The 27,158-nt window shown below is 55.0% G+C and overlaps 12 protein-coding genes across 12 annotated transcripts; 6 read left to right on the top strand and 6 right to left on the bottom strand.

Moving 5' to 3' along the window:
* Positions 1–315: 315 nt before the first annotated feature.
* On the bottom strand, positions 316–3,537 carry M409DRAFT_30472 (uncharacterized protein; the record flags this gene model as incomplete). Its single annotated transcript, XM_033809939.1, has 1 exon — positions 316–3,537. One exon carries the CDS (start codon positions 3,535–3,537, stop codon positions 316–318), a length of 3,222 nt encoding a protein of 1,073 aa, XP_033659940.1.
* Positions 3,538–3,966: 429 nt separating this feature from the next.
* Positions 3,967–6,555, top strand: M409DRAFT_30471 (uncharacterized protein; the record flags this gene model as incomplete). The annotated part of the gene is made up of 2 exons (XM_033809938.1): positions 3,967–6,146; positions 6,288–6,555. 2 exons carry the CDS (start codon positions 3,967–3,969, stop codon positions 6,553–6,555), a joined length of 2,448 nt encoding a protein of 815 aa, XP_033659939.1.
* A 732-nt stretch (positions 6,556–7,287) lies between these two features.
* On the top strand, positions 7,288–7,959 carry M409DRAFT_61125 (uncharacterized protein; the record flags this gene model as incomplete). Its single annotated transcript, XM_033814663.1, has 1 exon — positions 7,288–7,959. One exon carries the CDS (start codon positions 7,288–7,290, stop codon positions 7,957–7,959), a length of 672 nt encoding a protein of 223 aa, XP_033659938.1.
* A 2,800-nt stretch (positions 7,960–10,759) lies between these two features.
* Positions 10,760–11,205, bottom strand: M409DRAFT_30468 (uncharacterized protein; the record flags this gene model as incomplete). Its single annotated transcript, XM_033809937.1, has 2 exons — positions 10,760–10,976; positions 11,030–11,205. 2 exons carry the CDS (start codon positions 11,203–11,205, stop codon positions 10,760–10,762), a joined length of 393 nt encoding a protein of 130 aa, XP_033659937.1.
* Positions 11,206–11,619: 414 nt separating this feature from the next.
* M409DRAFT_30467 (uncharacterized protein) lies at positions 11,620–12,903 on the top strand (the record flags this gene model as incomplete). Its single annotated transcript, XM_033809936.1, has 1 exon — positions 11,620–12,903. The coding sequence occupies one exon, from the start codon at positions 11,620–11,622 to the stop codon at positions 12,901–12,903; it is 1,284 nt and encodes a 427-aa protein (XP_033659936.1).
* Positions 12,904–13,872: 969 nt separating this feature from the next.
* Positions 13,873–15,263, bottom strand: M409DRAFT_30466 (uncharacterized protein; the record flags this gene model as incomplete). The annotated part of the gene is made up of 5 exons (XM_033809935.1): positions 13,873–13,951; positions 14,022–14,104; positions 14,162–14,210; positions 14,699–14,856; positions 15,225–15,263. 5 exons carry the CDS (start codon positions 15,261–15,263, stop codon positions 13,873–13,875), a joined length of 408 nt encoding a protein of 135 aa, XP_033659935.1.
* Positions 15,264–15,546: 283 nt separating this feature from the next.
* Positions 15,547–16,202, top strand: M409DRAFT_30465 (uncharacterized protein; the record flags this gene model as incomplete). Its single annotated transcript, XM_033809934.1, has 2 exons — positions 15,547–15,843; positions 15,900–16,202. The coding sequence occupies 2 exons, from the start codon at positions 15,547–15,549 to the stop codon at positions 16,200–16,202; spliced, it is 600 nt and encodes a 199-aa protein (XP_033659934.1).
* A 430-nt stretch (positions 16,203–16,632) lies between these two features.
* M409DRAFT_71290 (uncharacterized protein) lies at positions 16,633–18,173 on the top strand (the record flags this gene model as incomplete). Its single annotated transcript, XM_033819106.1, has 3 exons — positions 16,633–16,718; positions 16,775–17,618; positions 17,697–18,173. 3 exons carry the CDS (start codon positions 16,633–16,635, stop codon positions 18,171–18,173), a joined length of 1,407 nt encoding a protein of 468 aa, XP_033659933.1.
* A 127-nt stretch (positions 18,174–18,300) lies between these two features.
* On the bottom strand, positions 18,301–19,728 carry M409DRAFT_30462 (uncharacterized protein; the record flags this gene model as incomplete). The annotated part of the gene is made up of 1 exon (XM_033809933.1): positions 18,301–19,728. The coding sequence occupies one exon, from the start codon at positions 19,726–19,728 to the stop codon at positions 18,301–18,303; it is 1,428 nt and encodes a 475-aa protein (XP_033659932.1).
* A 2,838-nt stretch (positions 19,729–22,566) lies between these two features.
* On the bottom strand, positions 22,567–23,325 carry M409DRAFT_30460 (uncharacterized protein; the record flags this gene model as incomplete). Its single annotated transcript, XM_033809932.1, has 1 exon — positions 22,567–23,325. The coding sequence occupies one exon, from the start codon at positions 23,323–23,325 to the stop codon at positions 22,567–22,569; it is 759 nt and encodes a 252-aa protein (XP_033659931.1).
* Positions 23,326–24,674: 1,349 nt separating this feature from the next.
* M409DRAFT_71288 (uncharacterized protein) lies at positions 24,675–26,246 on the top strand (the record flags this gene model as incomplete). Its single annotated transcript, XM_033819105.1, has 1 exon — positions 24,675–26,246. One exon carries the CDS (start codon positions 24,675–24,677, stop codon positions 26,244–26,246), a length of 1,572 nt encoding a protein of 523 aa, XP_033659930.1.
* A 230-nt stretch (positions 26,247–26,476) lies between these two features.
* On the bottom strand, positions 26,477–27,040 carry M409DRAFT_30458 (uncharacterized protein; the record flags this gene model as incomplete). The annotated part of the gene is made up of 1 exon (XM_033809931.1): positions 26,477–27,040. The coding sequence occupies one exon, from the start codon at positions 27,038–27,040 to the stop codon at positions 26,477–26,479; it is 564 nt and encodes a 187-aa protein (XP_033659929.1).
* Positions 27,041–27,158: the final 118 nt, after the last annotated feature.

Here is a 27,158-nt window from a genome sequence, read left to right as displayed (position 1 = left end):
ATTTCTGAGCGAAGGCATGATGCAGGGTGGTCAGGTTGAAGAGAATCTGCTTTTGATGCAGTTCGCATTATCTCGCTTGCGATGTCGAACCAGCTTAATTAAGATGAGTTCATGAGAAGATCATTTGAAATTCGACTACACGAAGATTGATGTTCATTCTGTCTTCCTGATACGTTATAGAACCTTCGTCGCTATATACATCCACCAATGCATCCAGGGGTATAAAATCAAAACGCCGGCCTATGCAAAACAACATCAAGCGACTCAGTGCGTTCAAGTACAACCAACAAGTCGAAGTCAGATGAGCTCTGTGCATCATCGCTCAGACTCCCCCAAAATCCCCGTGACTTCAACAACTACATTGAAAACAGTGCTGATGGTCCAAAGCGCAATCATCGCCCACGCAATCTTGCGATTCAGCACCCACCGGTTGAGCGGCACCAAGATCAACAAGCCCACCAAGGTGATGAGCAACGTGATGCCGCTAACAATCAGCGTTTTGCTGACCTCGATGTGATAGCTCTTGAACTTGATGCCCTTTTCCGGGTGCTTTTCGTGCCTTCGTTCCGAGTCGCGGATGAGGATGTAGGATCCTGACAAACCAACCCCCAGAAGGATGTTGAGCATTGGGCCTCCAAAGCAGGCTGAGAGTGCCATGACAGGGTACCCAAGCTTTGCAACCGTGACATCGGCGACGAGATCTCCAAGAGAATTTCCCACGGCGAAGATGGTGAGGCCCATGATGGCGTGAGACATGTTTAGAATAACAGCCAATGCTTTCAGTGCGCCAACGACCTGGGAAGCTACCGCAGAGATCCAGGCAATGGAGACAACAAAGCCAGCCAGACTGAGGATGATGCGGTAGATGTTGGGACGATGGGTTGGCGTAGTGGTGAGCAGAAAAGGTATGAGGAGTACGACGGAAACCAGCAGGGATATCAAGATGGCTCTAACCAGCCAGATAGGGGACAGGTCCATCGGTGCTTGGATATAGATGGACAGTACGATAAATATCGGTGCCAAGAGGAGCTGTATGATAGCCAGCCACCGGTTCCAGAGCTCTGGTTGTGCATCGTTGCCTTCGTCAATGACTTGGGAGTGCAACGGCTGTGGTTCCGCCGACACTGTGGCATGGTGGTTGTGTTGGTGACGATGCTGCTCGGCGTGAGCAGCGACCGTGGCAGTATTGCCCATTCCCGTAACGCCATCCGTTGCCAAGTTGTGTTCGTGGTGTTGGTAGTCAGAGCCATCCAACATGTATTCGGGGACAATACCGCCCTTGGGACCAGGAGAGACTGTGGCTGTGGCGGCGCTCTTAGATCGTGCGCTGTCTAGGCTCAGGTTCTTGGCGGGGGTCGTCGGCACATTATCTGCCTCGTCCTTCTCAGTCTCCACCACAGGCAACGTGATCGTCAACATGAAAACACTTGGGGCAGCCACGATCCCCAAGATCTTCTCCCACCAGCTTTTCTCATGCCAGTGGTATATCGTGGGAAACAATGTCGACATCAAGACACCAGGAGGCGGCAAAATGCTGTACGGCCAGAATTTGGTCAATCTTGTCGGTCGACGGGAAACTTCTTGTTCGACAGCCTGGTCGGCTGGTAAAGATTCGGGGGAAACTGGACCTGGCAGATACAGACTGGGTGGCCTCGTGCCTGCGGGCGACCTTGTGCTTGCCGTGATCGAAGGTGATGGATAGTCACGATATGCCGGAAAGGGAGAAGTGCCGCGGCTGGACGGCGGGGATCTGTCGTTTTGTGGAATTACAATCTTGGGAAGCATCCTCGCACGAGGGACCAAGCGAGGCGAATCTTCAGGGGAATCGGTACCGCGGCGTGATGGTGCTCGTGGCACAAAGTAGTCACTTGAAGGCCGATTGAGTGGGGCCGGTTCTGGTGGGGCCAAAAGATCTCCTGAAGCTGTGGATGCACGGCTGCGAGTCTCAGAGAAAGGGCTTTCTCGTGCTGGTGTGGCAGGCTCGACCATCAACGCCGGCGAAGTTGGCGATGTAGGATGCGATCCAGGATGAGCAGGGTGGGGAACTTCCAAGAGACTCCTAGGGCGCTGTCCCTGCTCGGTTGGGCCATCAGCGAGATTGTCCTCCGACTGGATAGGAGTCAAGTGAGGGAAGTGAGCACCAAGCCGTAGAGTTGCTGCGTCATTTGCAGACACTGCTCTCGTTCTCCCGGCAGGTGCAGAGTATGGCGTTGGCACGTCGAAGCTCGGTCGTTCAAGCAATGGGGAACTCTCGTCAGTTACGTGCACTTCGTAGGCCGGTCGAGCAGCCGGGTCAGACACGGATGACATCTGATCCTGCTGCTGGAGGGTGGTGTATGTTGGGTCGTCCGAGTAGCGCCGGGAATCCAGAGGGATTGTTTGAATGTTTCGGGACTTTTGCAACGACTTGAGCACTGCTTGAAACTCAAGCGCGCCGACTAAAGATGGGCGGACCGGGGTGACCGTGTTGCGTCTCGAACGAGCATTTGGCCTGGTGAGGCGCATGTTGCTCGATAAGTCACTCATCCACCTATCCCTGGCTTCTTCCTCTTCGTCTTCGTTGTAGGCATCTTCGTAGGGCTCGGCGGAGCCTCCCTCCAAAGCACTCCAGTCTTCTCTCGATACCCCTCTGAAGATGCTTGGCCTCCGTCGTTCGGCGGCTTCCGCTGGGTCGTCGTGGTATGGCTCGTGGTCCAGCTCGTCCTCTCCAGGATTCACGAAATGCCCCCTCGCTGCCGCTTCCTTCTCCCTCCTCACCCGTCTTCGCCCCACCCACCAATGCCATGCCACCACGAAGACCACGTAGAAGATATAGTATATAACCATTGTAATGCACTCCCAGAAGTGCAGCCTCCCGTCCCACAGAAACACCATGCTGAAGGCGGCTGCCACCGCAAAGAACCCCACATCTCGGATGAAGGTGTTCTTAGAGACGTGGAACGGGCGGATCAAAGCCATGGCACCTGCGACCACCGCCGTGATGAATCCCGCCGCCCCAAACAGCTCTCCCACCGCCAAACTGCCGCTATTCGTGCTCATCGCAGCAAATGTGGAAAAGACATCCGGGCTGCCGTTCCCAAACGCCAAGAATGTCACGCCCGCCATGCTCTCGCTCATCCCCAGGATCCCAGCAATCGTGCTCAGATCAATGCAGAAGAAATCGCTAGCGGCGATGCCAATGGTGGAGAAGAGCAGGCCGAGCCATGATATGAGGATCAGGAAGGCCACCGGTTTGGCGTGCGGCAGCCTGCAGTAGAACAGCTCAAGGTAGGCCGTGAAGCCTCCCTCGTCTGGCGGGCAGTTGGCGCGGATGTAGGCGCATTGGTCTGGCGAACTGTGGACTCGGCGACAGTCGTCCTCGCCGCGGACAGAGATGGGCGCATCAAGGGAGCGGGGGTGTATCGGCGGCGCGGGTCGCGGGCGGAGGTAGGGGTCGATGAGGAGGGCGTAGGTCGCGAAGAGGAGGCAGAATCCGGTGGTCAAGAAGAACCTGCCGGCGGCGCGGTGTCTCGTTCGGGGGCGGGCGTCGTGGCGCATATCGATATCGTGGGCAGCAGTGGTGGAGGAAGGACGATCATGCTGGCCGGTCTGTGATCCAACACCGGCGCATGGGCAGCGAACTAAAGTTGACGGTGGCAATTGATGGAGATTTCAATAGGGCGGTGCTGCCGCAAACAAGGCAGGCGTGCAGTGAGAAGGCTGCTGGAGCATTCGACCACTGGCAGCCCACTCGTTCCTCTGCCGCCGTGAGGTTCGCTCGTGCCAGGTTCCAAGCCGCCATGACGCAGCCCTCGGTTGCGCGGAGCTCAGCCCGACCTGTGGCTGAGCGAGTGTGGCTGACGGGGTGAACCTAAAGTCCGTTTGTTTACTCGTAAACAACCGCGTTGGAACCTCCGACACATGCTTCACACCACCCTCACCGCACCCTGCACGCCCCGACTCGCACCGTGATCGCAACAACACAGCATGCCTCGAGTGCGCGCAAACGTCGGCCAGCAGTCTGCGGCGTCGCTCGCCTCCTCGCACGCGTCGCCCTCCCGAGCGGCCCAGATTCCGCTGAACGATGACAAGGAAGAGAAGGCCAAGCGACTGCAGTCCCGCCAGGCCCTCCATTCGCAACAGATGAGCCAGATCAAGGCCGCCGCCGCCACCCCCCAGCGGAAGCGCAAATCCATGGGGCTGGGCGAGGGGCCGTCGACGCCCTCCCAGGACGACGATGTCTACGGCCTGCGAGGAGAGCATGTGACGCCTATGAAGCGCGTGCCCATCCTCGCCAACTTCGAAGAGTGGATGAAGATGGCCACCGACAACAAGATCAATGCGACCAACAGCTGGAACTTCGCCCTGATCGACTACTTCCACGATATGAGCCTTCTCAAGGAAGGCGACAGCGTCAACTTTCAGAAGGCCAGCTGCACGTTGGATGGGTGCGTCAAGATATACACCAGCAGGGTGGACAGTGTCGCAACCGAGACCGGCAAGCTTCTGAGTGGTCTGGCGGATAGCGGGAACAAGAAGCGCAAGGGCGGCGATGCAGAAGAGGAGGGAGGAGAAGAGGGCGATGAAGATGAGGAAGGAGAAGACGGCACGAAGAAGAAGGGCCGAAAGAAGACACAGAGATCGGCGGAGGCCACTTTGGTCACATCCTTCGACCATCTGCGCCTGAAGAAGATGGAGCTGGAGTTCTCCGTGGACCCTTTATTCAAGAAGGCGTCGGCAGACTTTGATGAAGGAGGTGCGAAGGGTCTGCTCCTGAATCATCTCTCCATCGACAACACTGGCCGCATTGTATTCGACAGCAGTGATGACGCTCAAGATCCGGAGGTGGATGACTCGCGACGAGATAGCATGGAGCCTGAAGGCGAGGAGGGAAAGGAGAGGGGGGAGCCCGAGCCACCAGTCGAAGATGGACCGGTCGATATCGTAGCTTTGGGAGCCCGTTTCTTCCCAGATCTTGACCAGCTGGACGAGCAAGACATCTGCCCATCACTGAAGACCTTCGAATTGGGCGGCGGCGACGCCTCACTCGACCTTCCCTTCCTCAAAGCACCGGAGAATTGGCGCGACGAGCAACCTGAACCTACTTCAGAGGGAATTGACCAGACGGGGATCAATCTCAACGACAACACCGCAGCTTTCGGCATGGATGACGACGATGCAGGAGTCGGCGGCTTTGATTTTGGGCCTGAAGTTGGATTCGGTGAAGGTGGCGAGGCTTGGGCTCGCGAGGCGGCATTGCACCCACAGATGCGCGTCTACAATGCAACGGCCGGCGCCGAATTTGGAGATGACGCTGCTGGTGAGGTGGGAGTTTTTGACACCGACAGCAACACGTATGGGGTCAGACTTCAACACAGACCCGAGCATGACCAGGAAAATATACTCAATTACTTTGACAACGCAATGCAGAAGAATTGGGCAGGACCGGAACACTGGAAAATTGCGCGAATAAAAGAAGCAAGCAAGGAAGGACCCAAGAAACCAAGGAAAGAGAAGGAGCCTTTCGAGATTGACTTTGCTGCGCCAATGTCCCAAGACCTTGCCAACTTGTTGTACACTCCCGCAACCAATAACAGCGCCATATGCTTGCCCAAGAAAGACTGGAAGAGCCGATCCCGAAATCTCCTGCCAGACGATAAACATTTCAACTCCAAGGATCTGCTCAAGTTGTTCTTGAAGCCGAAGGCGAAGCTAGGGTCACGCAAGCCGGGCAATTCTAAGCAGCAAGGCCTGCTGCCCAATGGAGAGGTCGACGAGGCGTACTGGGCATCGCATAACGCCGCACCTGCACAGCCACATCCCATGGACGACGATGCGGTGCAAGGCGATTACGACGCAAACTTCTTCCAGGACGATGGTTTGCCCACGGCCGGGGGCATCGACGATGATGACGACGAATTCGTGGACGCACGCGAAGCTTTCTCCCCTGGCGCGGACGAAGTCGATGCAGCAGGGCCGGTTGGCGCTGGCATCGACAGCGTTGCTGGCCCTCAAGAACCCGGTGCAGGAGAAGCCTTTGGGGCAAACCTCGTCGCGCAGTCACGTCGAATGCGGCCTGAATATGTGCAGTACGCACGTGTGGCGAAGAAGGTCGATGTCAGGCGGCTGAAGGAGGAGATGTGGCGAGGGATTGGATTTGAACAGAGGTCAGTATCTTTCACCCTTCCCGCTCATCAACAAGTCACTGGCCACGATGGCTCGCTGTGTGCCTTCATGATATGTTGCACGTTGATGGGCAACTTCCGCACCCAATTCAAGAATCTTCAAAGCTAACACTTCCCTCCCAGACCCGATCCCGATGCTTCCACGTCAAGACCCCAGATCCCAGCGCTTTCCATGGACGACAAGTCTACACTAAAGTTCACCGACATCATGAACAACCTCCAACACGTGTACCATAAGCAACAAATGGCTGACATCAGCACATCGTTCGGCTTCATATGCCTGCTGCATCTTGCCAACGAGAAAGGCTTGGTAATCGAAAATGTCGATGGCTGGAGTGACTTGACGGTACGGAAAGACTTCGATGCGATTGTGTCAGAAGGCGGCGATTGAAAAGGAAAGATTCGCATGGCCACAGGCGCATATTGGCTGGACGGAGTTTCCTGGACATGGTGATCAGCCTTTCGTATTGCACGTTTCATGACTCCTCGGGGATTGATGACTGGACTAGTAGAGAGACTTGTACAAAAGACTTTATTGATTGATGCATGTTAAGGTTACCGTCTCTTTCACCAACAGCGATTGACGTGGTGACCTTCTTCTTCGAGCCCACGGGACTCATGCTCGGGTCAAACACCTGGCATGTGAAAGCCTCTAGCTCGAGGAGTTAGGACTTAGGCCGCCTATAAGGAAAAGACGAAAAGATAGCGCGACATTCCTTCGACACTAAATCAGTATCGCAGACTCTGAGTGGACGATCATGGACGCCTTATACAGGTTTGACAGCATGAAGACGACGCTAATGTTCAGGCAACCACTATCCTCGCCTTCGATAGCAGCACATCCAGCGCTCGGCCGCATCTTCGGCCGAACCCAAAAGTGCTCCGGCTTATAGGTTATGGCACGAACAGCGACCACGGCTCGATACCAGGTCTCGGATGTAAATGCAGGATGAACGGTATAAAAAGGACCTCGACGTCTTGTCGGAATCCAATCCTTCCTATCACACAACCTCCAATACTCAGAACAACACTCCTACCACAACCCCAATCACAAAACATCTCTCGAAAATCATTCCATCCATTGAATCCATCCCACTTCACCTCAAAACGCACCATCCTCACCATGTCGACCACCGAACAAGGCCTCCAACGCGCCTTCAAAATCGTCAGCGAAGCCCAAAACGACCTCATCAAATCCACGCCCCAACTCGACTTCGCCATCTCCAACTCCAAAGCCCACGGCCTCCCCTCCATCGCCATCGCCCCCGCCCAGGGCGTCTCCCTCTCCATCCTCTGCCAGCTCGTCCAGGCCAAGAACGTCCTCGAGATCGGCACGCTGGGCGGGTACTCGACGCTTTTCTTCGCCAACTCAGTCCCCGGGGTGAAGGTCACTTCGATTGAGTACAACCCGAAACATCACCAGGTCGCTTCGGAGAATACCAAGGATGCGAAGAATGTTGAGATTATCCTTGGAGCTGCACTGGATGTCCTACCCAAGCTGGCGGCGGAAGGTCGCAAGTTTGACTTCGTCTTCATCGATGCGGATTGGGATGAGCAGAGGGAGTACTTCGATTGGGCCGTCAAGTTGACTAACAAGGGCAAGGCAATCTATGTCGATAACGTGGTGCGGCAATTGACCGAAGCCGAGGCGGATGGGAGTGACAAGGGGAGGGCGTTGATTGATCATGTGAGGCAGGACGATAGGGTGGAAGCGACGTTGATCCCTACGTTGAGCACGCACAAGGTAAAGACTTCGGAGTTGGTGGATGGGTATTTGTTGGCGGTGGTGAAGTAGACCGTGAGGCGGTGCCAGGTTTGTTGGGCTGTTGGAGTAGGTAGATAGTTTGATCTATCGAAGGCCTTCCACCTGGAATATATTTCACTCATTCCCTTGGGCGAGCTTTGTATCTGTACGAGTTGTCTCTCGCAGCGAGTGGGCAAGATCCAGATAGCGTTATCTGATTGCCAGTGTCGCAAAGGGTGACGTCCGTGGAAAAAGTCCTAGTGTCAAAACAACCTCCGAAGGCGAACGCCGTCGACCGAACGCCGATTCCGTACAACATGTCCATCACGTGTGTCGTAGATCGTTCAAATGAGAATTCCCGTCTTTGCCCAAAGAAAATCCCAATAGCTCACCCGCTGGCCCAGACATTGTCCTTCAAGAACTGGAGAACTTCTGGGTTCATGGCATGCTTGTCTTCCCGGGGTAAACGAAGCACTTCAAGGCCCTCCAAGCTCCTCGCCCGCGAGAGTGCAACGTAAATCATCTCCTTTTCGAAGCTGTTGTAGAGATCCACCGAGACAAGATCCAGAGTCATCCCTTGACTTTTGTGAATGGTGATCGCCCATGCGGCCGCCAGTGGTATGTTCGTTCTTGAGAGTATGCTGTACGGCCGCTCAGAGCCGATTTCCTGTATTTGGCAGCTGGGATAGATGGCTCTAGTGATGCCGCATCGAAACTCGACGACAGGGAACTCTTGAACGGCGGCACGCTCGACGAATTGGCGGCATTGGTCTTCTTTCCACGCAGCGATCTCGCTCACGGCATCGGATTCTTTCGAGCCCTTGCCAGATCTCGACGGCGAGCCTGGAGGCTTTTGCACGAGTGGGAAATTCGGATTGTATCGCTCAAACCCCACGATCTTGCCTTGACTGCCATTCACAAGACCGGCCTGCAAGTCTAGATTGACCAGTAGAATCACCAGCATGCCAGCTTTCAGCTCAATCCGTTCCTCGAAGCGGTGGTCTCGAAGTGCTGCAATCGGTCCATCCGGCCGGTTGGCATACAGCAACCTGCCCTTATCTTTCAACGCAAACTCATCCTTGTTCCGCCACTCAAAGCAGTCGACACAATCGTACGAGCGTGGAGTGCCGCGCAGCATCCGAAGCCCTTCTAAATTCTTGCGATTGACCTCCGCCTTCTGAGGTAGCAACTTGACCGCCGCGCTCATATTCTCCTTCTTTTGAACTAACACTGCCTTTTCGTCCGCGGAAAGTGACTGGCCCACTCTGACCTTCTGGAGCATGGAGATGAACTTGGAATCCTTCTGCCGGTGAACGTGTTTCAGCTCAAAATAAGTAAACTCGGCAGCTTGCCACGCAGGACTCGCAAATGCCCACTTCTGCTTGTCCTCGTATACCCGGTGACAACGACCGCAAGTCTTTTTATGCCCTTCCTGTCCTTCAAGGTCACCGCCGCCACAGTAGAGACAGAACTGGAAAGGCCTGACAGGTGGTAGCTGGCAGAAATCGCCAGTCACTATGAGCTGGACTCCACCCATGCAATACCGGGCGCTGTGTCGTGAGTGTGAACGCCGCTCGCCTCGTTCCTGTTTCCAGCCATCTCTCACCGCACGCATGGTTGCATCAAGTCTTGTCATCATATCACTTTCCACCATGGATATTTCGTCGATGACCAAAACATCTGTTTGACACAGTCTCTTCCGTACGCTCTTACCCCAAGCCTTCGCCACGAGTTTCTCAAGGCCATCTTTGAACACGTCTGGGTGCCAGCCAGCATATGAAAAGATGGTCGAGCCACCTATCGCCAGTGCGGCGATGCCCGATGGAGCAATGATATCCACTTGCTTGCCTTGATCTTTCAACGCTTTTACGAAAGCTTTTAGTACCGTCGACTTGCCCGTTCCGGCCGAACCAGTGTAAAAGACATTGTAGCCTTGGCTCACAGCGTGGACGATTTTGGCTTGCTCTTCATGTAAGGGGGGTTCTGGCGGATCGAGTGGCATCGCAGCGGATTCTGTGCCGTACTCACTTCGCATGGGCGGTGGAGTTGAGGGACGCTGTGGAATGGTCATCGGTGGTGGAGGGACGCGGCAAGACCGACATTTCCATCCGCTCGTATCTTTATATTTGGCGGTGTTCGCAAGACCAACACATCCCTTGTGGTATATCTTGATCTTGCACGAGTCGCTTGCGCACTGTACAGTGTCCCCAGCTTCATCCTTTCCACAGTTGCAAACCACATTCCAGATCGAAGACGAGGGGGGAGGATGTCGTTGGAGAGGTTGAGCATCACGACGAGCGGGGCGGACTGGGTGGTCACCCTCGCCAGTCAAGTCAATGACGGCAGGCTCGGAGCGTTGGGTGGCATTGTTCGCTGTGTCAACCGTCAGTGTGGCTCGAAGGAAAGGCCATTGCACATACCAGGCTGTGAGGCAGCCGCTCGCCTGAGAAGGCCAGACGAGTTGGGTAGGTAGCTGTTGGGTCTTGGAGCTTTGGGCTTAGGCTTTGCCGGACGTGAGACGAAGCCGTACGCGTCCAGCCCAGACGTCTTTCTCTTCCTGTCCATCTAGGTCGGGCTTTTGCGTTGTTCGTATGACGGTTTATATTGCAGAGACGCGTGGGGACGTGAAGCGCGTAGAGCGTTTCAACGCGGGGGAGGCGGAACCAACCGTCCAAATGTCGAGGACAAGGTTGACAGGTCACAAAAGTCAATACCCGCACTCGAACACCAGTTCTGGTGGAGATGGCGTATATCGGGCTTTGCTGGACAGCCTGATGCGTGCGTTCGCCAGAATGGAGGTTCTGGTATCCCCATTGTTACCACTCCCCACTCCCACCAAGCTCTCGTCTCCTCATCGAGCACCCTGGACGATGGGTTGTTCTTGCTGCTGTTGTTGCGCCTTGAGGGCTCTTCTACGCATGGCGGACCTGGCTCTCCTCCTGCCTCGCTTCGACTTGCGCGCCCATCGGTCGGTCACATCCTCCTCTCCCACGTTGGACTGCGCATTCTCCTGCTGCGTCGGCTTCTCGGCGGGGTCGCTGGCCTCGATGTCATCGTCGAAGTCCAAGCTACACTCGTCAGCTCGCGGACTCCCATTCCATCGTCAACAAGGCGCGCCTACTCGGTCGACGTCCTCAGCGCGGGCGTGCGCTTGGCCTCCTCCCGGACGGCGCGTTTCTTCTTCAGCAGCGCCTCGAGTCCATTGTATTCCTCCAACTCCTCCAGCCGCTTCTTCCGTTTCAAGAGGTGCTGCATCAGCGGGTCGTCCTCCAGATCGATTCCGTTCGGGGGCGACATGGCTGCCGGTGTGTTGTTGTCGACCCGCGACTGTAGACATGCGGCAGTGGAAGCGGCATCCAATCCAGTCCAGATGTCGAGATCTTGGGTCGGCCTCGGCTCGCTTCGGCATGCTCAAACACCGAAGCGGACTTCACCTCACCTCCTCGCCTCGACTCTCAGCGTGTCTCTCCCACAGTCCTCTCCCTCACATGTAGACTCCTGATGTTCTGTTGTCTCCATGGCAGATCAACGCCATCGTGCGCTGTGAAGGATCGTCGACGGAGATGAAGGTTCACCGGAGTTGACGACTCAATGCGGTCTCCCAACCAGGTTGGTATTCCGTATCAACATAATATCCCTATACTACCTTCACGTCTTGTCTTTCATCGTTTGTGTGTCGTTTGACGTTGAGGCGGGCAGGTGGATTACATCATGATCTCGAAGGACGACCTCATCGCGCTGATTGATGCGGACCGCGAATCCCACTTGCACTTCCTGCAGTCTCTCATACAAACCCCATCGCCGAATCCTCCAGGAGATACTCAGAAAGCCATATCGGTCGTCAAAGATTTCCTCGACGCACAGAGCATCTCGTCGGAGATCATCGCCCCGAAGAAAGAATCCCCCAATCTGGTCAGCATATTCCACGGCGACGTTGAAGGCAAGGGCAAGCAGAGAAGCATTGCTCTCAACGGGCACATCGATCAATTCCCGGTGGGAGATGCAGACCGCTGGCTCAAAGATCCATACTCCGGCGACATCGAAAATGGCTTCGTCCACGGCCGGAGCGGCGTCGACATGAAGGCAGGAACCGCGGCTTCGATCATCGCCTTCTCGTACCTGCATCGCCACCAAGCCCAGCTTACAGGCCGATGCGTGCTTGAAGTCGTATCTGATGAGGAGACTGGTGGCAAATGGGGAACGCGATACCTTATCGAAGAGGACGAGCGTCTTGACCAATGGAGGGCGGATTGCATCCTCATCGGCGAACCTTCTGGACTCCAAAGTATACGCTTTGGTGAGAAAGGAACTTTGCGCCTCACGTTCACCGTCACAGCCCTGGGCTTGCATGGCGCTTATATCCACCGCAGTGAAGGCGCCATCAGGATCGCAAGTCGCTTGATTGAAAGGCTCGTGGGTCTCGAGAAGCTTACCAATATTGGCATGAATGAGGATCTCAAGGAATACATGCAGCGGCCAGAGGTACGAAAGGTGGCTGATGAGATCATGGGCAAGGGAGCAGCAGACGCCATGCTCATTCCAACAGTGAACATCGGGACAATCAAAGGAGGCGACAAGATCAATATGATCCCGTCGGAAACCATCTTCGAGGCCGACATCAGAATTCCGATTGGCGTGAAGACGGAGACGATTCGGGACTGTATTGACGATGTCTTGAAGGACTTCCCTACTACGAAGTATTCCATTCACGAAAACCACTCACACATATCCACGCACAGTCAGCCACATCACGAACTCGTCACTTTGCTGCAAGAGAACGCTAGCATCGCTGGTGGGACGATACCATATCCCATCTGCTCGCTGGGCGCTACGGACTGCAAGCACTTCAGGAGAAATGGCATTCCTGCATACGCACTTGGTCCCAGCCCAAATGGTATGGCTGAGAGAGACGAGAAGGTTAGCATTGATGACTTCTTGTATCTGGTGAAGGTGCACACATTGGCAGCGTGGGACTATCTGGGAGGATCAAAGTGAAGAATCATGTACACTCTATGTCCCAGTAGCTGGGCTGAAGCCATGTTACTTGGAATGCCTCGCTCGAAGTTCAACATTTTCCTTGTTCCCCGCTGTGGTTGAAAGTCTCGCCATGTGTGTTGCTTTGCAAAATGGTCGGAGATTACGACTTGTAGAACGCAATGAGGTGCGAGGCACGTCTATATACTGCTACACTGCAGACTATGCACCTACAAGACTAATCGCATCAACCAAAAGACTGTATGCTGTCGTGCCTGCCACGCCAAAGCTCACTCCTTCCCTCTCCAGCCTAGCGCGCACGCTAAAGCAGATTTCGCCGCAACTTCGGCAGAACAATTCTTAGGCATATATTTCTCCAAAAGCTTTACCCCTCGTCGAATCAGATTCGGCGTGGTGGTGCAGGGGTAGATGAAGGAGCTTGGGCTTGGAATTGGAGGGGGGACAGGCTGGGTTGGGAGGAAGGATAGGAAAGGGAGGAGGTTCGATTCCGAGCAACGACCAGCAACCGACCGACCGAACGATGCCAGACGACCGAAGTGGCACGAAACGACCGAACGACCGAACAAACGAGCAAAAAAAGCAAGACATGAAAAAGCATTTTCTGTCTTCTCTGATATCGAAATATCAGTTCATCTTGTTTTGCCTCCCTTCCATACTTTGAAAGATTTTTTTGGTTTGGGAGTTCGCATTACACCTTTACGTCGGCAAGGTACCTTTTCGATCTCGACAGGTAGCCGTGGTATTGCATTGGCGGCTTTGGATCAAGAGTCTTCACATTTCCGGTGCTATCTCGAAGGTGACTGGATAGCCTATGCGATGATCGGCACCTTGTGTCGTGGAATCGATCTCTAATGATCGCTTCATGAGCACCACCAAGTCGTGATGTTCACGGGCCTAGAACCATCAGCCATTGCGACGGAACTTCCAAACATCATCGACTCACTCCATTACGAGCAACGCCTGGCGTGCTCATTTGCCGCCGGGGGTGTACTGGGAGTAGCCATCACCCGAGTTGTAGTAGGTCGAGCCATCGGAGTTGCTATAGTAGCTACAAGAGAAAGGGCAAGCGTCAGTACATCTCTCGCAGTTGGTAAGGGACACCTTCAAGATATACATACTACGAGCCGTCCGTGTTGGAGTAGTGGTAGGAGTTGTCATTGGCAGCGTCGGAACCGTAGTCGCGAGAGCAGTAGTGGTTGCCCTGTTTGTGCGGATCAGTTGAATGTTCTTTGAAGACTCATCACAGCGATATGCTGACCTGGTCGTTGGTGCCGCTGGAGGCGATCTCGTAGCTACCGTTGCTGGAGCTGCCGGAGCCCAGTCGAGCCAGAATTGCCGTTGGAAGACATGATTTCGCAGTAATTGCACGCCGGTGTGTTGATGTTTTCTTTGAGCTGTGATTTTGGTCTGATGTTGGAGTTGAGAGGAGACTTGATCGAGAAAGAGAAGGAGGAGGGGCAGCTCATGTGGAGTCCATTCATTTTGGTATGTTTGCTACTTGCTCACTCTAGGCCTCTGAGCCAGTGAATGGAAGTAACTATCCAAGATTACTAGGGATGACCCCACCCTACCACGTAGGTACCCAAAGTCGCCGGAAATTACCCACATCTCCAGAAGGATTGAATCCCAATACACATTTCAAAGCAATTTTGAGAAGGACTTCCGCAACGAAGCGGCATTCAAGGATTGTCGAGAATGGACATTTGATGTCCTTGGGGCCAGCAAAGTCAGCACACCATCACATCCTGCTCCCAGCGACCTGCTTACCTGTATCCTCCAACCTATCGAGATCTACTTGCCGGGCGGCGTGTACTTGGAGTACCCATGGCCGTTGTTGTAATACGTCGAGCCGTTCGGGTTGCTGTAGTAGTACGATCCATTTCGATTGGAGTAGTGGTAGGAGCTGGGGTTGGCGACGAAAGGGCCGTAGTCACGATTGCACCAGTGATTGCCCTGGAGACAGTTAGCGTAATCAAGATGAATTGCAATCAAGGAAGGCAAATCTGATTGTTGATGCCGCTGGCAGTGATGGTGTAGCGCATGTTGTCGAAGCCAATGCGGCTGGAGCTTGGGTCACTCTTGGAAGACATGGCCAACTTCGTAGAGGTGGTCTTGGATCGAGAGGTTTCTGATATAAGTTGCTCCAATCCAAAGCCGTTTGCGGGAAGTTCTTGATGAGGACGGAAAGGAGGTAAGGTGGGAGGGCGTAGCTACTCATATCTACGATGACCTGGCAGGGGAGTCCTCGTTCCTGCATCCTGCTATCATCTAGCAAACAAAGCTGGAGCCCGGTGGTAATGCAGGTGCCCGATTCTGCTTACCGAGAGGGAAAGATCCATGTATTTGCAAGACATGCGCATGCCATCTCAGGTTTGGTGATGATTGAGCTCATGTTCCGGATTCATTCTCGTAGCTGAAGTCCATGAGCCTTGCGTATCGTTGGGGTGCTTCCCTGCTTGCTTCACCTTGCAATTCTTAGAAACACACCCTGTCGATACTGAGGGGTGAGTCCATGCCACAAGATCGCGTCATGCGAACGAGAGCTGGCGGCGTATTGTGGCCATGGCGCATCCACGAGCATTATCTGTCGAACTCGTCTTGGCCGCTTGATCTTGTGGCACCAATGTCCTTCGAATAGCGAGCATGGCCACGGCAAGCAGTAGCAAGCCAGTCCGAAAGTCCTGTCTGAAGCGGCGGAGTGTTTACGATGACTTTGGAAGCGTTGGCTCCAGTGGACCGAGCAGGCCTGACGGAATCAAGAAGCAGAGGCAGTCTACGCTGCCAGTACAGTCTTCCCAGCAGCAGAAGAACAAAGAGGAAATCAAGAAGCCAGGCCCGCCCAAGATCGACTTGACGAGTACACACGAGGCTGATCAGAGCAAAGGGTCAATGGCTGTTAGTGACCCGGGCAAGTCTGGACAGCCGGATATCATCCAGCTGGTAGGCAGACTTCAAACCAGAATATCCTGGTGCCCATTCTGATATGAAATTTCCAGCACGAGGCATACGTGATCCTGGTCCACACCTTCAACCCAGAATCCATCAGCGAAGTGACAGTCGGACAAGCCTTCCACTCCCTGGAGAAGGCGAACGAAGGCGTCGCAAATCTTTTCAGGCGAGTCAAGCCAGAGTTCGTCGACATCGTTATCGACATCGGAGTCGCGAACGAGTTTGACGAAGGAGGAGACACCTATCCCGATGTGAGGAGGAGGGTTACCTCGAGTGGGCGAGCCGCGTATCTGTGGCACACCGAGGAAGGGCGAGGTGAATTGAATGTACATAGGATTTTGATTGAGTAGGAAGGATGAGTCAAGTATTGGCGTGGTGGATTGGGTGAGTTGTATCCTGTCCTGCATCTTCCTGAGAGGCACGTTATCGCGGATCCACGAGGATGCGGAAGTCGACGTTGTTTGATGGTTCGGATGATGTACAGTATTGATCTCGTCGGTCGTTCGGGGGCGGAGGTGAGAGCGATGACAAACGCCCAGAAGTCGCGGGCCTCATCTGGTGTTCTCACGAACAACACACAGCAATGCTATTCGTTTGACGACACATCGAGGACGGTGCTTCATGAGTCCAATGGAAGCCTGTAAGTCTCCGTCACAATTTGGCTGGGTACTCGCCCGACGATCAGGCGAAGCCAGGCATCACGCCATCCGAGCTCTCCACGTTGACCTGCACCTTTCTCGCAACCGCAATCAGTAGACACGTCAACGTCGTCGCCTCACCATGGGTTCTCTTCCCAGCGAGCGGCGCCTACGGGCGAAGAGCGTCTGTATCATCGGGGCCGGTCCGACAGGCCTCGCGGCAGCAAAGTAAGGTCGGTTGGCCGATAGTGTCATCTCGAGGACTATGCCTGACGGCTTTGTAGGTATTTGCTCGCAGAGAAAGCGTTCGACCGAATCGCGGTAGTCGAACAACGATCTGAGGTCGGGGGAATATGGAACTACACGCCGTGCGACGATGAACCGGCCAAGGACCTCTCCGTTCCCCAGACAAGTCCTCACGCCGGCGTTGACAAGCCCGTCTGGAGAAATAGCAATGCGGCACACGTATTGGGCGAGAAAGAGGAGGAGGAGGCTGCGGCGTTTATCACACCCTTGTATGATCGCCTGGAGACCAACATACCGCGGGGTTTGATGGGCTTCTCGGACTTGGACTGGCCAGAGGACTGTCAGTTGTTTCCGAGGCACAACGATGTCCTCGACTATCTCAAACGGTACGCCCACGACGTGCGGCACTTGATCGAGTTTCGAACACAGGTGCTGGACGTCAGTCAGCTGGAAGATGGGCGGTGGTCTGTACAGACGCAGGAGGTACAACGAAACGTTCCACAAGCCATACAAGAGCACATCTTCGACGCCGTGATTGTCGCCAATGGACATTACGACGTTCCATACATCCCTTCCGTCCCTGGCATTGAAGCCTGGCACAAGTCTTATCCTGGAGCCATCACCCACTCCAAGTTCTACCGCAAACCTGAGTACTACACTGGGAAGAAGGTCATCGTCATTGGCAACTCCGCATCCGGGATAGACATTGGCACTCAGATTGGCACTGTATCGACGACGCTGATACTCTCCCAAAAGTCCGAGTCCTACTTGGGCAGCGTGGCATCACCTAACAAAGTGGAGAAGCCTGAGATCGTCGAGTTCATCGAGAAGGACCGCTCCGTGCGATTTGCAGATGGGACAAACGAATCTGACATTGACGCGGTGCTTTACTGAACCGGCTATTTCTACTCGTACCCATTCCTCGACTCTCTGGATCCACCTGTCGTGAGCACGGGAGAGCGGGTCGAGAACACTTACAGGCACTTCTTCTACCGTCCGAATCCCACTCTGGCTCTGCTCGCCCTAAACCAAAAGGTCATTCCGTTTTCTGTGGCGGAGGCGCAATCGGCCGTAGTCGCTCGCGTGCTAGCTGGTCGGCTTGCACTGCCCGATGAAGCCACGATGAAGCCCTGGGAAGAGGATGTGGTCGCCGATGCGGGCAATGGCAAGTCATTCCACGTCCTCAAGTTTCCCAAAGATGCGGACTATATCAACTCGCTTCACGACTGGGCCCTCCAGGCTGATGCAGGAGGTAAGGTGGTCGGTAAAACACCCCCATATTGGCGGGAGAAGGACTATTGGACACGCGAGCAGTTCCCCGCGATCAAGAAGGCTTTCCAGGAGTTTGGCGACGAGAGACACAACAAGCGGACGCTGGAAGATGTTGGCTTCAGCTTTGAGCAATGGCAGGCAGGAAGTCTCAAGAACAGAAGCTAGTGTAGCGCTATGACGGGGGTCGTTCAGATAGAGCAGATAGATCAAATAACTTCTAGAATTGACTACGAACATATCGGATCGACGCTCACTGGGTATATGGTAGCTGTGCTAGTGTTACAGGAACGCTTCAGAAGCGAGCTTTGACGGTTCCCTTCTCAATCTGACCAATGATTCCGCCACCGGCCAAGGTCCATCTTTCGCTGACCAGACCATCAGTCACGGCGTTTCTCAGCATCCCAGAATGAGCATAGTACTCCATGATGCCTCGCGCCTCCTCTTTGCTGAGTCCTTGAAGCCGCTGCACACCCACACCCTGCATCGCCTCCTGCACGTTCTTATCGTACTTCACATAAGGATCCCAAGCCGGCGGCTCTTGCTCGTTTTGGATTGCGGCATTTCGTGATACAGCGTGATCGAGAGTGTGGGATGCAGCACGATTGGACTCGGAGACTGCGCCGAGGATGATACCTCCATTGCTCAAAGGTTCGCGGCCAGACAGCAGCTCGATGAAGTGACCTGGCAGGAGTAAGTCGTGAGCGTGGATGGGTTCAGCTTCAGCATTCAAGTAGGCAGAGATGCGCATGATGTGATCGATGGCGTCCAGCGTGAACATGATGGGTGGTCGCGAGAGGCCTTCGCCTTGCTGTGAGGGCGTGGTGAGTTCTTTCCACAATGCCTGCCACACTGGCCATGCACGGTCAGGATCCTTGGCTCCGATTTCTGCCAACCGCGCAAGTGTTGCGTCTGGTTGAATCTGAACGGGGATCTTGTGCTTTCCACTGAGTCGAAGCTTCTCGAGCAAGGGACGATTGGCATTGAGCACATTCTCAAGGATTTTGGCCGTGAAATGTGGTTGGACGTAGCGGGTCTTGCCATCCGGAGTCGAGACAGGTTGGTAGGAAGTATGCGCAATGGTCAGATCCATAGCTTCGGGGATATGGACGACAACCCAGCCTTTCAGGGACGCCATTGCCAGTGCCTGAAGAAGCAAAACGCTCTTGCCGCTCCCTCGCTCGCCGTACAGCACTTTGCGGACGGTTCTGCTTTCTTGGCCAGCTTTCACCCATTCAATGTCGCCTAGGATGTGTGTGGTGTCTTTCCTCACCAAGCTGGCGGGCCGGCGAAAGAGATTCCATCCCTGGGTTGGTTTAAAAGCTTCCAAAGCTCTCAGCTTATCGACCGTCGTATTGTTGAAACCAACGACTGTTCCCTCCAATGCCTGCAGTGTGCGACTGGACAAGTTCTGCTTCGAGAGGTCCTGCAGTCCGGGGACTTCGAGGGCGTTGGTGTTGCTGAGGACAACTCTTTTCCGCAAAGCCTTACGCTCTCCTACAGCGGGTGGTCGAGTATTCGAGGCACGGGTATTCTTGGTCAGGCGGAGGGAGCGGCCTTGGCGAGACGAGGGCTTCGCGACCACGGCTTTCTTCTTGGGCGGGTTGACAGAGAGTGGGGCCGATGTCGAGAAGGCGGCCCGCTGGGGGTGGACCGTCGTCGCGGTGATTTCGAGGTCTTGGAACGAGCGCCGGAGGCAGCGTGGGCACATGAGCGATGCCATGGCTCCTTTTAGACGAAGGTGGAAGTTGGAGCTCGATGTGTTGCCCCAACGGGATTCTCGCGGGTAATAGTTTTGATGTCTTCAGCTTTTACAGCAGCACACTCTCCCCACTGGCGTGTGCAGCCGGGATGAGCAGTCGAATGGCGGATCTTGGGATCTTGGGACGATGTTCAGTGGAATCCCAATGTCAACTTGAAGCATTGCGGCGGCTCCGGGGAAGCCAAGCCTTTTGGCACGTGACTGGCTGAGCTTCAGGCTAAATCCAATCCAAACATCACCTCGAGCTCCATCGGCTCCGCTGAACCCCCTAGCTCGCACACCAATGGTAGGACGGACACGGACAACAAGCCATGGCCCTGGCCACCAAGCGGCCGCTGGGCGCAAGTGGCACGAACAGTGGCATACAATATCCAACACTGCCCAAGCGCCCCAGAATCGATGATGCGACAAGCCCTCGCGACCTGGAGAACGAAGGAGATCGTGGCGACCCAGATGAGCAATGTGGCTCTGATCAGGCAGAACACCAGGCTGAAAACGATGCACCAAGCCTGGAACCAGCCGTAGCAGAGGATAGTAGGCTCAGATGGCAGCTCTCGCCCAGCGACATTCCTCCGACGGCCAAGAAGGTCTACTGCGTGAGGCGTGGCCAACGACCAGGCTTCTTCTTCGAATGGTCCGGGCCGCAAGGCGCTGAAGAACAAGTGCGAGGGTTTCAGGACAACCTGTACATTTCCTTTCCTCAAGGCAAAAAGAAAGCCTCCATCCAGCACAGGAATCTTGAAGACGTCATTAAAAACGCGGTCGACTTCATGAACCACGGACCGGATGCGTGTCATTTCAATTGCAGGGGTAAGTGCGGGCTGGGCGAGCCTGCGCAGCAACAGCAGCGCCCGAAGGCACCAAAGGCCAACGACCAAACTCTTTGTCGAAGTTGCCAACAGCAACCCCCACGGGAAGTGCAAGGCGATCGCTGGCGCATCTGCCATTCATGCTGGATTTCTAGCTCCATCCAGTCAGCTATTCACCGATCCACTCTGAAGCTACAACTGTGTGAGGAGCAGACGAGGATTCTAGAGCTGATAGCACAAGGCCGCAATGTGTTCTTTACCGGAGCGGCAGGAACCGGCAAGTCGCGAGTTTTGCATGCAGCGGTGGACTTGTCCAAGCGAATTGGGCTTGCCTCCAGAGTTGTGGCTCCAACAGGTAAGTAAGTCTTGCGGTATTCGTAACGCATGCCAACTAATGCTTGTGCGCTCCAGGTATGGCGGCTATCAATGTCTTTGGATCGACCCTTCATATTTTCGCGGGGTGGTCAGTGAAGCTTGCGAAAGGCTCGGAAGTAGAGCTCAAGAAGTTGGCGCACGAGAAGAAGGTGTGGAAGCGGTTCAGGGAGACTGATATCCTGATCATCGACGAAATCAGCATGGTTGAGAGCGACACCCTGACTCGGCTTTCGATCATGATGCAAGAAGCATTGCAGAGCTACAAACCATTTGGCGGCGTTCAAGTCATCATCAGCGGAGATTTCTATCAGCTTCCTCCTGTCAGGCCCTTCGAAACTTGCATTGATTGCGGAGACCCGCTCGAAGGCTGGGAGCAACAATTGAACACCTACACGTGCCGACAGCATGGGACCTACCACGATGGGGATAAGTGGGCCTTTCGAAGCCGGATCTGGGGAGCCTGCTCGTTCGCTACGATCCGACTGACTACTGTCCATCGGCAAGCAGGTCCCCTGCTGATGTCTATTCTGGATAGTATGCGGAAGGGCGATGGCTGGACCCGAGAGCAGGAGGATATTCTCCTCAATCACAAGCACGATGTGATCTTTGACGACGCAGTCAAGCTCAGTCCACTTCGCCAAGAGGTCGACAACATCAACGACGGTCACATGAGAAAGCTGGATACGCCGGCACGCTTCTATCAATGCATCGACGACCTGCAGTGGGCCCAGCAGCACCCAGAGTTTATCGACGTCACGCAGCCCGACGGCATGTCAAGAGCACCTTTTGCGTCACTGCAGCACCACAGATACGCCGCAGGACTCGAGTTGAAGGAGGGCATGCAAGTCATCTTGATCCAGAATCTCGACCTCAAAGCGGGCTTGGTCAATGGCACGAGCGGCAAGATTGTTGGTTTCGAGCCGATGGTAGCGGAGAATCTGCCACGAGCCAAGCGAGGATCGAAAGATGAACCCAAGAACGGCGAGGAGCTGCTCTCACATGAGCACCGGCATTACGTGGAGTCCCGCATCCGTCACTTCTACGAATCCGCAGAGTGCAGGTGGTGGCCCACCGTTCAGTTCAATCTGTCCGGTGGCGAAGTTACAAAGCGAACCATCAAGGCACATTGCTCCATCACGGAGTTGGGGAAAGATGAGCCGTACAGTCTCCTGTCCCGGACCCAGATCCCGCTGATCGCTGGCTGGGCGATCACCGTCCACAAGTCACAAGGAATGACCCTCTCGAATGTTGCAGTCAGCCTGGATAAGTGCTTCGCCTCGGGTCAAGCGTACGTTGCGCTGTCGCGAGTCAGAAGCCTCTCGACGATGATTGTTCAATCTCTGCCTTCTGCAGATAAAGTACGGCCGGATGATGCTGTGCAGGAGTTTATGGCGAAGACGTTTGGAGTGTGAATGACTTGCTTGTATGATAGCAATGATGTGCACTGGAGAAGAGACTTTGCAGGAAAACGGTAAATTGTGCGAGTCTGTCATACATAGTGATTATTTTGTACCTGTTCATGCCAGACTCCTTCTTCTCTTTCCTTCACTCATTAAAACTGCCGTCCAAAATACATCATCCGCGCTATGCAAATAATCTTCCCCATCAAGCCTCATCATTCATGGGGCATCGACAGCACCCTCAAAATCCGAAGAACATCTTTGAAATCGTCTTGCGTCAAGTCCACGAGATTGCAAGCCGCAGAGATCCCAAAGTCGGTAGTGCCCAAACGTTCCGCAGCCTTGAAGAGACGCCGCCGGCTCCCTTCTTCATCTCGAGGCAACACGAGACCAAGTACCAGTTCAGTCTTGGTGGGAAATCTGTCAGGTGCCAAATCTTCAAGGGGAAGGAGAGATTGCTCATTGGTGGTGTCTGGAGGCAGGGAAAGATGCATCCAAGCCACGGGCTTAGAGCACTGTCTTCGCACAGCCTTGGCCATATCGACAATGCTTTGCGTGGTACCTGGAGAGGAACTGGCTATATGAAGACCCAGTTCAACATCTGCGGCGATGTAACGGGCCAGCCTGGCTGCACAGCTTGCTAGAAGGAGTGTGTCGTCTATCTCTGAGCCGGCGGTACGCATTTCGAAATCCGGCGACGTCAAACGACAATCGATCTGGATGGCCAGATCCTGATGCGGAATGGATCCTTGAATGCCTTCGATGGCACGAACAATGGCAGCCTTGTATTGAGTCTCAACCATCTCCTGATACTCTGGCTTGATCCACTCCACCACGAGCGTCTTGGGCAGCGGCAAAGACACTTGCAGCCTGACGCTCGAGGGGATGGTCTCGGCGGCTTTGTGCCTAGAGAAGGCCTGGTACGAGGCAATGGCGTAGTGGGCATATCTGAGTGCCAATGAGTCAACCACCATCTGGGTATACTCGTAGAAGAGCGCCCACCTCGTGTCCAGCTCGAGGGCCGGATCGATCGAAACTGCTGGCAAGAGTGCCTCCAGTCGCGCACATTTCAGAAGCGCTTCATCTTTCAGGAAGTGTGACAGACCGGCCTGCTCGAACACCTGGGTCTGCCAATGCAGCGGGCCTTGTCGATGACCGGTCTCGCCGTCGGGGATGCGCTTCAACTGCTCGGGAAAGGTTTGGCACAGGGTGGTGAAGACCTCATCGGTGGTGGGGAGAGGGAGAGGGCCTGCGAACTGGACGTGATGCCGTTCCCCCGGCGACACTTGCGAGGTGGTCGCCAGAGGAAGAGGGATGGGGAACCATGTGACGTCTATTTTGACAGCGCGCAAAGGAGAATGATAGAGTGGATGGAGGAGATTTCATATCGCTGCTCGAGAGGGACTCACCTCAATATATTTCCCATTCAACATCACCTCGCTCGACTCCGGAATTCCGGCCAGCGGTTAGATAGCGACTAGACTGGGAGGGCACCGCAAAGTCGACGTGTCGAGGCTCTCAAGGAGTACCCAGTGCGGCAGTCCCCAAAGCGTGACGTCTCGCGTTCCACCATCAGAATAGCAGCCCCAGGCGCAGGATTGCATCTTGCATTGCAGTCACGAAGGGCCATGCAGGGTTTGATAGGCGGATGAACGCTGGTCGGTCGTGTGCCTGGGCGATCGCCTCAGCCGCTTGAGCAGCAGACCGGGCTGCGCGAGGCAAAACAAGTCGTCGAGGCGCAAACCCCGTGGAGATTCAGGCTCGCGGAGGATCACTACTAGCAACTATCTGATCACGACCAGGTGGAAGGATTCGAAGTGCAGGTTAGGGGAATCGCTGGGCTTGGCGGTGTTGTGCCTCCCGAGCGCCGTCGGAATGCCGAAGACTGGACATTCCGTGAGCCGAAGGAGTCGAACTCAGGGACTCGTGGGACTGCCGAAAATGCCTAAATGTTGACAGTCACCTGCATGATCTTCGAATTGCCCTAAGAGCTCCGCCTCGCCCGTCATACGAATACCTGCTACCGTCCGCTGTCGTCCTAGTCGAGCACGGGAAACAGTCGTCCCTCTCAAGTTCTTTCTCAAAGCCAGGAAGCTCTTCTTCGTACGTCCGATCGATCAAACGACTCGCGAAAACGATGGGATCGTGGTGGGGATGGAGAGCGTAGAGCAGAAGCTGAGAGAAAGTTCATGTTGTGAGAAGCTACGCTATTTCGGGAACCCCTCCCCCACTCGGCTGGCATCGCATCTTACACCACACGCGACGGACTCCATGTCCTCTTCCGATATCTCACCAGACGCGACCTCTCGGACGCGAGTTCGAGATGGCTCTGCCCTCGTCGCCACCACCACTACCTGATCTCAACGACGAGCTCCCCTCCTCCCCGCCTCTCCCTACCTCCTCCGCCCTCCCCGCCCTGCCAAACCGCAAGCGCCCACTCGATTACGACAACAACAACCTCTCCAGCGATCCGCTCTTCTCTGAGGATCCCTCCGAAGCCGAGGACCAGACCGAGTATGAACAACCGAAGCGCAAACGCATGGTCAAGGGCCCGTGGTGGACGTTGGGTCGAAGAAGCTCGCAGCAGTCTATCCCACACACCAAAGACAACTTTAGGAACGCGGACAGTGGTGTGTTCCTCGGGAGCGATGAAAGCATTGATAGCTTGCTCAACAACGCCCGTGATTTAAATGTGGCCGATCGCATTCCTACCTCGAGCAGCGCCGTCCCGCACCCATCTCTTCCACAGGGCGAGCGCATCGCCCAGCAGACCATTGGTGACTGCGTCGAATCTGGACACGATGCGGTGGATCTTTCCGCTCTCGGCTTGGAGCACATGTCCTCTGAGACGCTCAAACCGTTGCATCAGCTCATCCGCCAGTCACACGGCACCCTCACCGAACCTCCATCAGAAGACGAATTCGTCGCCTTGACGCCCTCGATCAAGCTGTTCCTGGCTCGCAACCAACTGCGTTCCCTGCCCGCTGAACTCTTTCGGCTGGAGAACGTGACAGTGCTCAGTCTCAGGAGCAACGACCTCACAGAGCTGCCGTATGCCATTGCGAGATTGCGCAATCTGAAGGAGCTGAACATCGCTGGAAACAACATCCGATTGCTTCCCTGGGAGCTGATGCGCTTTCTGGACGGTGGAGGTGAAAGCCGGCGAATCATTGTCCGGCCGAATCCTTTACTCGAACCTACCACGATTGAAGGACCTTCGCCTCTGTCTGGCCTGACTGTGCAAACCAACAACGAGGATTTGAGCCGTTGGGGAGACACAAGAGAGTACTACGAAGGCTTGAGAAGGTCGTATCAGGAACACGGCCCATTGAGTATTCGAGCAGAATTGGAACTACGCCTGAAGCTTGGGCGTCTGCTGCGCATACAATATCTGCAGGAGGCATCGAGAGCTGGCAGAGAGGTCGAGCTTGGCGCGGAAGAGCTCATTTTTCTCGCATCATCCGCGATTCGCTGGAACAGTGTCGACGGGACGCCACTTCACAGGGCGAGACCCGACCGAGACCCCTTTCAAGCGACCCTCGATCCTCTCAGCGACGCACCAGAGCCTGCAACTTGTTCTTTCGCTCCATCATTGTTCGAGCTTGCTTCGAGATCGGCGCAGAAAGAATTCAACTTGCAGGAGCTTCCATCCGACATTCCTGCTGTTGTCAGAGTGGCTCTTGACGCCGCAGCGCGTGGGGTGGAAATGGGTAATCAGACGTGTTCGACTTGTGGGCGAGCCTACATCAAAGCGAGAGCGGAGTGGGTGGAGTATTGGCACAACGGGTCACCTTCACAGACGGAGCTGAAGCAAGAGAACATCTTGCCGTTCTTGAGGAGGGTGTGCAGTTGGCGGTGTGCTACACCAACACCGATTGGGGAGTTCAGATGTTAAGAGTGCGGAGGTGTAAATACGGCAGGCTCTTATTCATGACCGAGATGAAAGGTGGAGAGATTGACATAGCAGTTGATACGTTTCGATTCGATATTCGACGCCACTACATCGACGTCTGTTTCCCTCTCCTGCTCGCAATTTGCGCACTTCTCCATTACTTCGATGCATCGAGCCGTGAGTCCTTCAACTTCGCCTCATTCACCTCGCCCTGCAACGTCGTTCCCAGCCCTTCAAGCCCATGGATCATTGTCGTCCCACACGCTCAACACCTTCGCGTTCTCCTTCTTGGGTGGAATGTCCTCGGCCTTTTGTTGAGCTGGCATGCGAGTGCCGATGCCTTGTCCTCCACCCTCCTTGCCAGCGCCTGCCGTAATCTTGGAAGTCTTTGGGGAGGCCGACTTCGAGGTCTTGTAGGGGTCGAATTTGGTGGGCTCGAGGGTGTAGCTGTCGGTGATGTTCTGCTGGTTGGTTGAGAGCTGGAGCTTCATCTTCCAGTCTGACTTGTCCGTGCCCATCTTGTTGACCGAGCGGGGCGTGGCTGCCTTCTGCGTGTCTTTGGTGGGAGACTTGGTGGGAGACTTGCTGGGCGACTTGCTGGGGGACTTGCGGTTGGCTGCAGGAGTGGCGGCGGCGGCGAGGCCTTTGGCTGTCTTCAGGGCGGCCTTGTTGTTGCCGCGCTTGGCACGACCGCGGATGTGGTCTTCATCCATGTAGTCGCCGTAGTCATCATCGTCGTAGGTGTCGTTGGCTTCCTCCTCCTCGACCAGTTTGGCGATGTGGTCGTCGAGGGACATGGTAGCGATCGTACTGACAGTTATGAATGACTGTGTTGGGATTGCTTCGCGTGTGATCGAATGCCTCTTGTTGGGTTATGCCTGTGCGGTTGTGTGGAAGGTGAGGTGTGAATCGCGA

The sequence above is a fragment of the Zasmidium cellare genome (assembly GCF_010093935.1).
Source record: "Zasmidium cellare ATCC 36951 unplaced genomic scaffold M409scaffold_65, whole genome shotgun sequence".
In the NCBI taxonomy this organism is placed as follows: Eukaryota; Fungi; Ascomycota; class Dothideomycetes; order Mycosphaerellales; family Mycosphaerellaceae; genus Zasmidium; species Zasmidium cellare.
The sequence above is the reverse complement of the archived record's forward strand: the minus strand, read 5'-3'. Positions and strand labels throughout refer to the sequence as shown.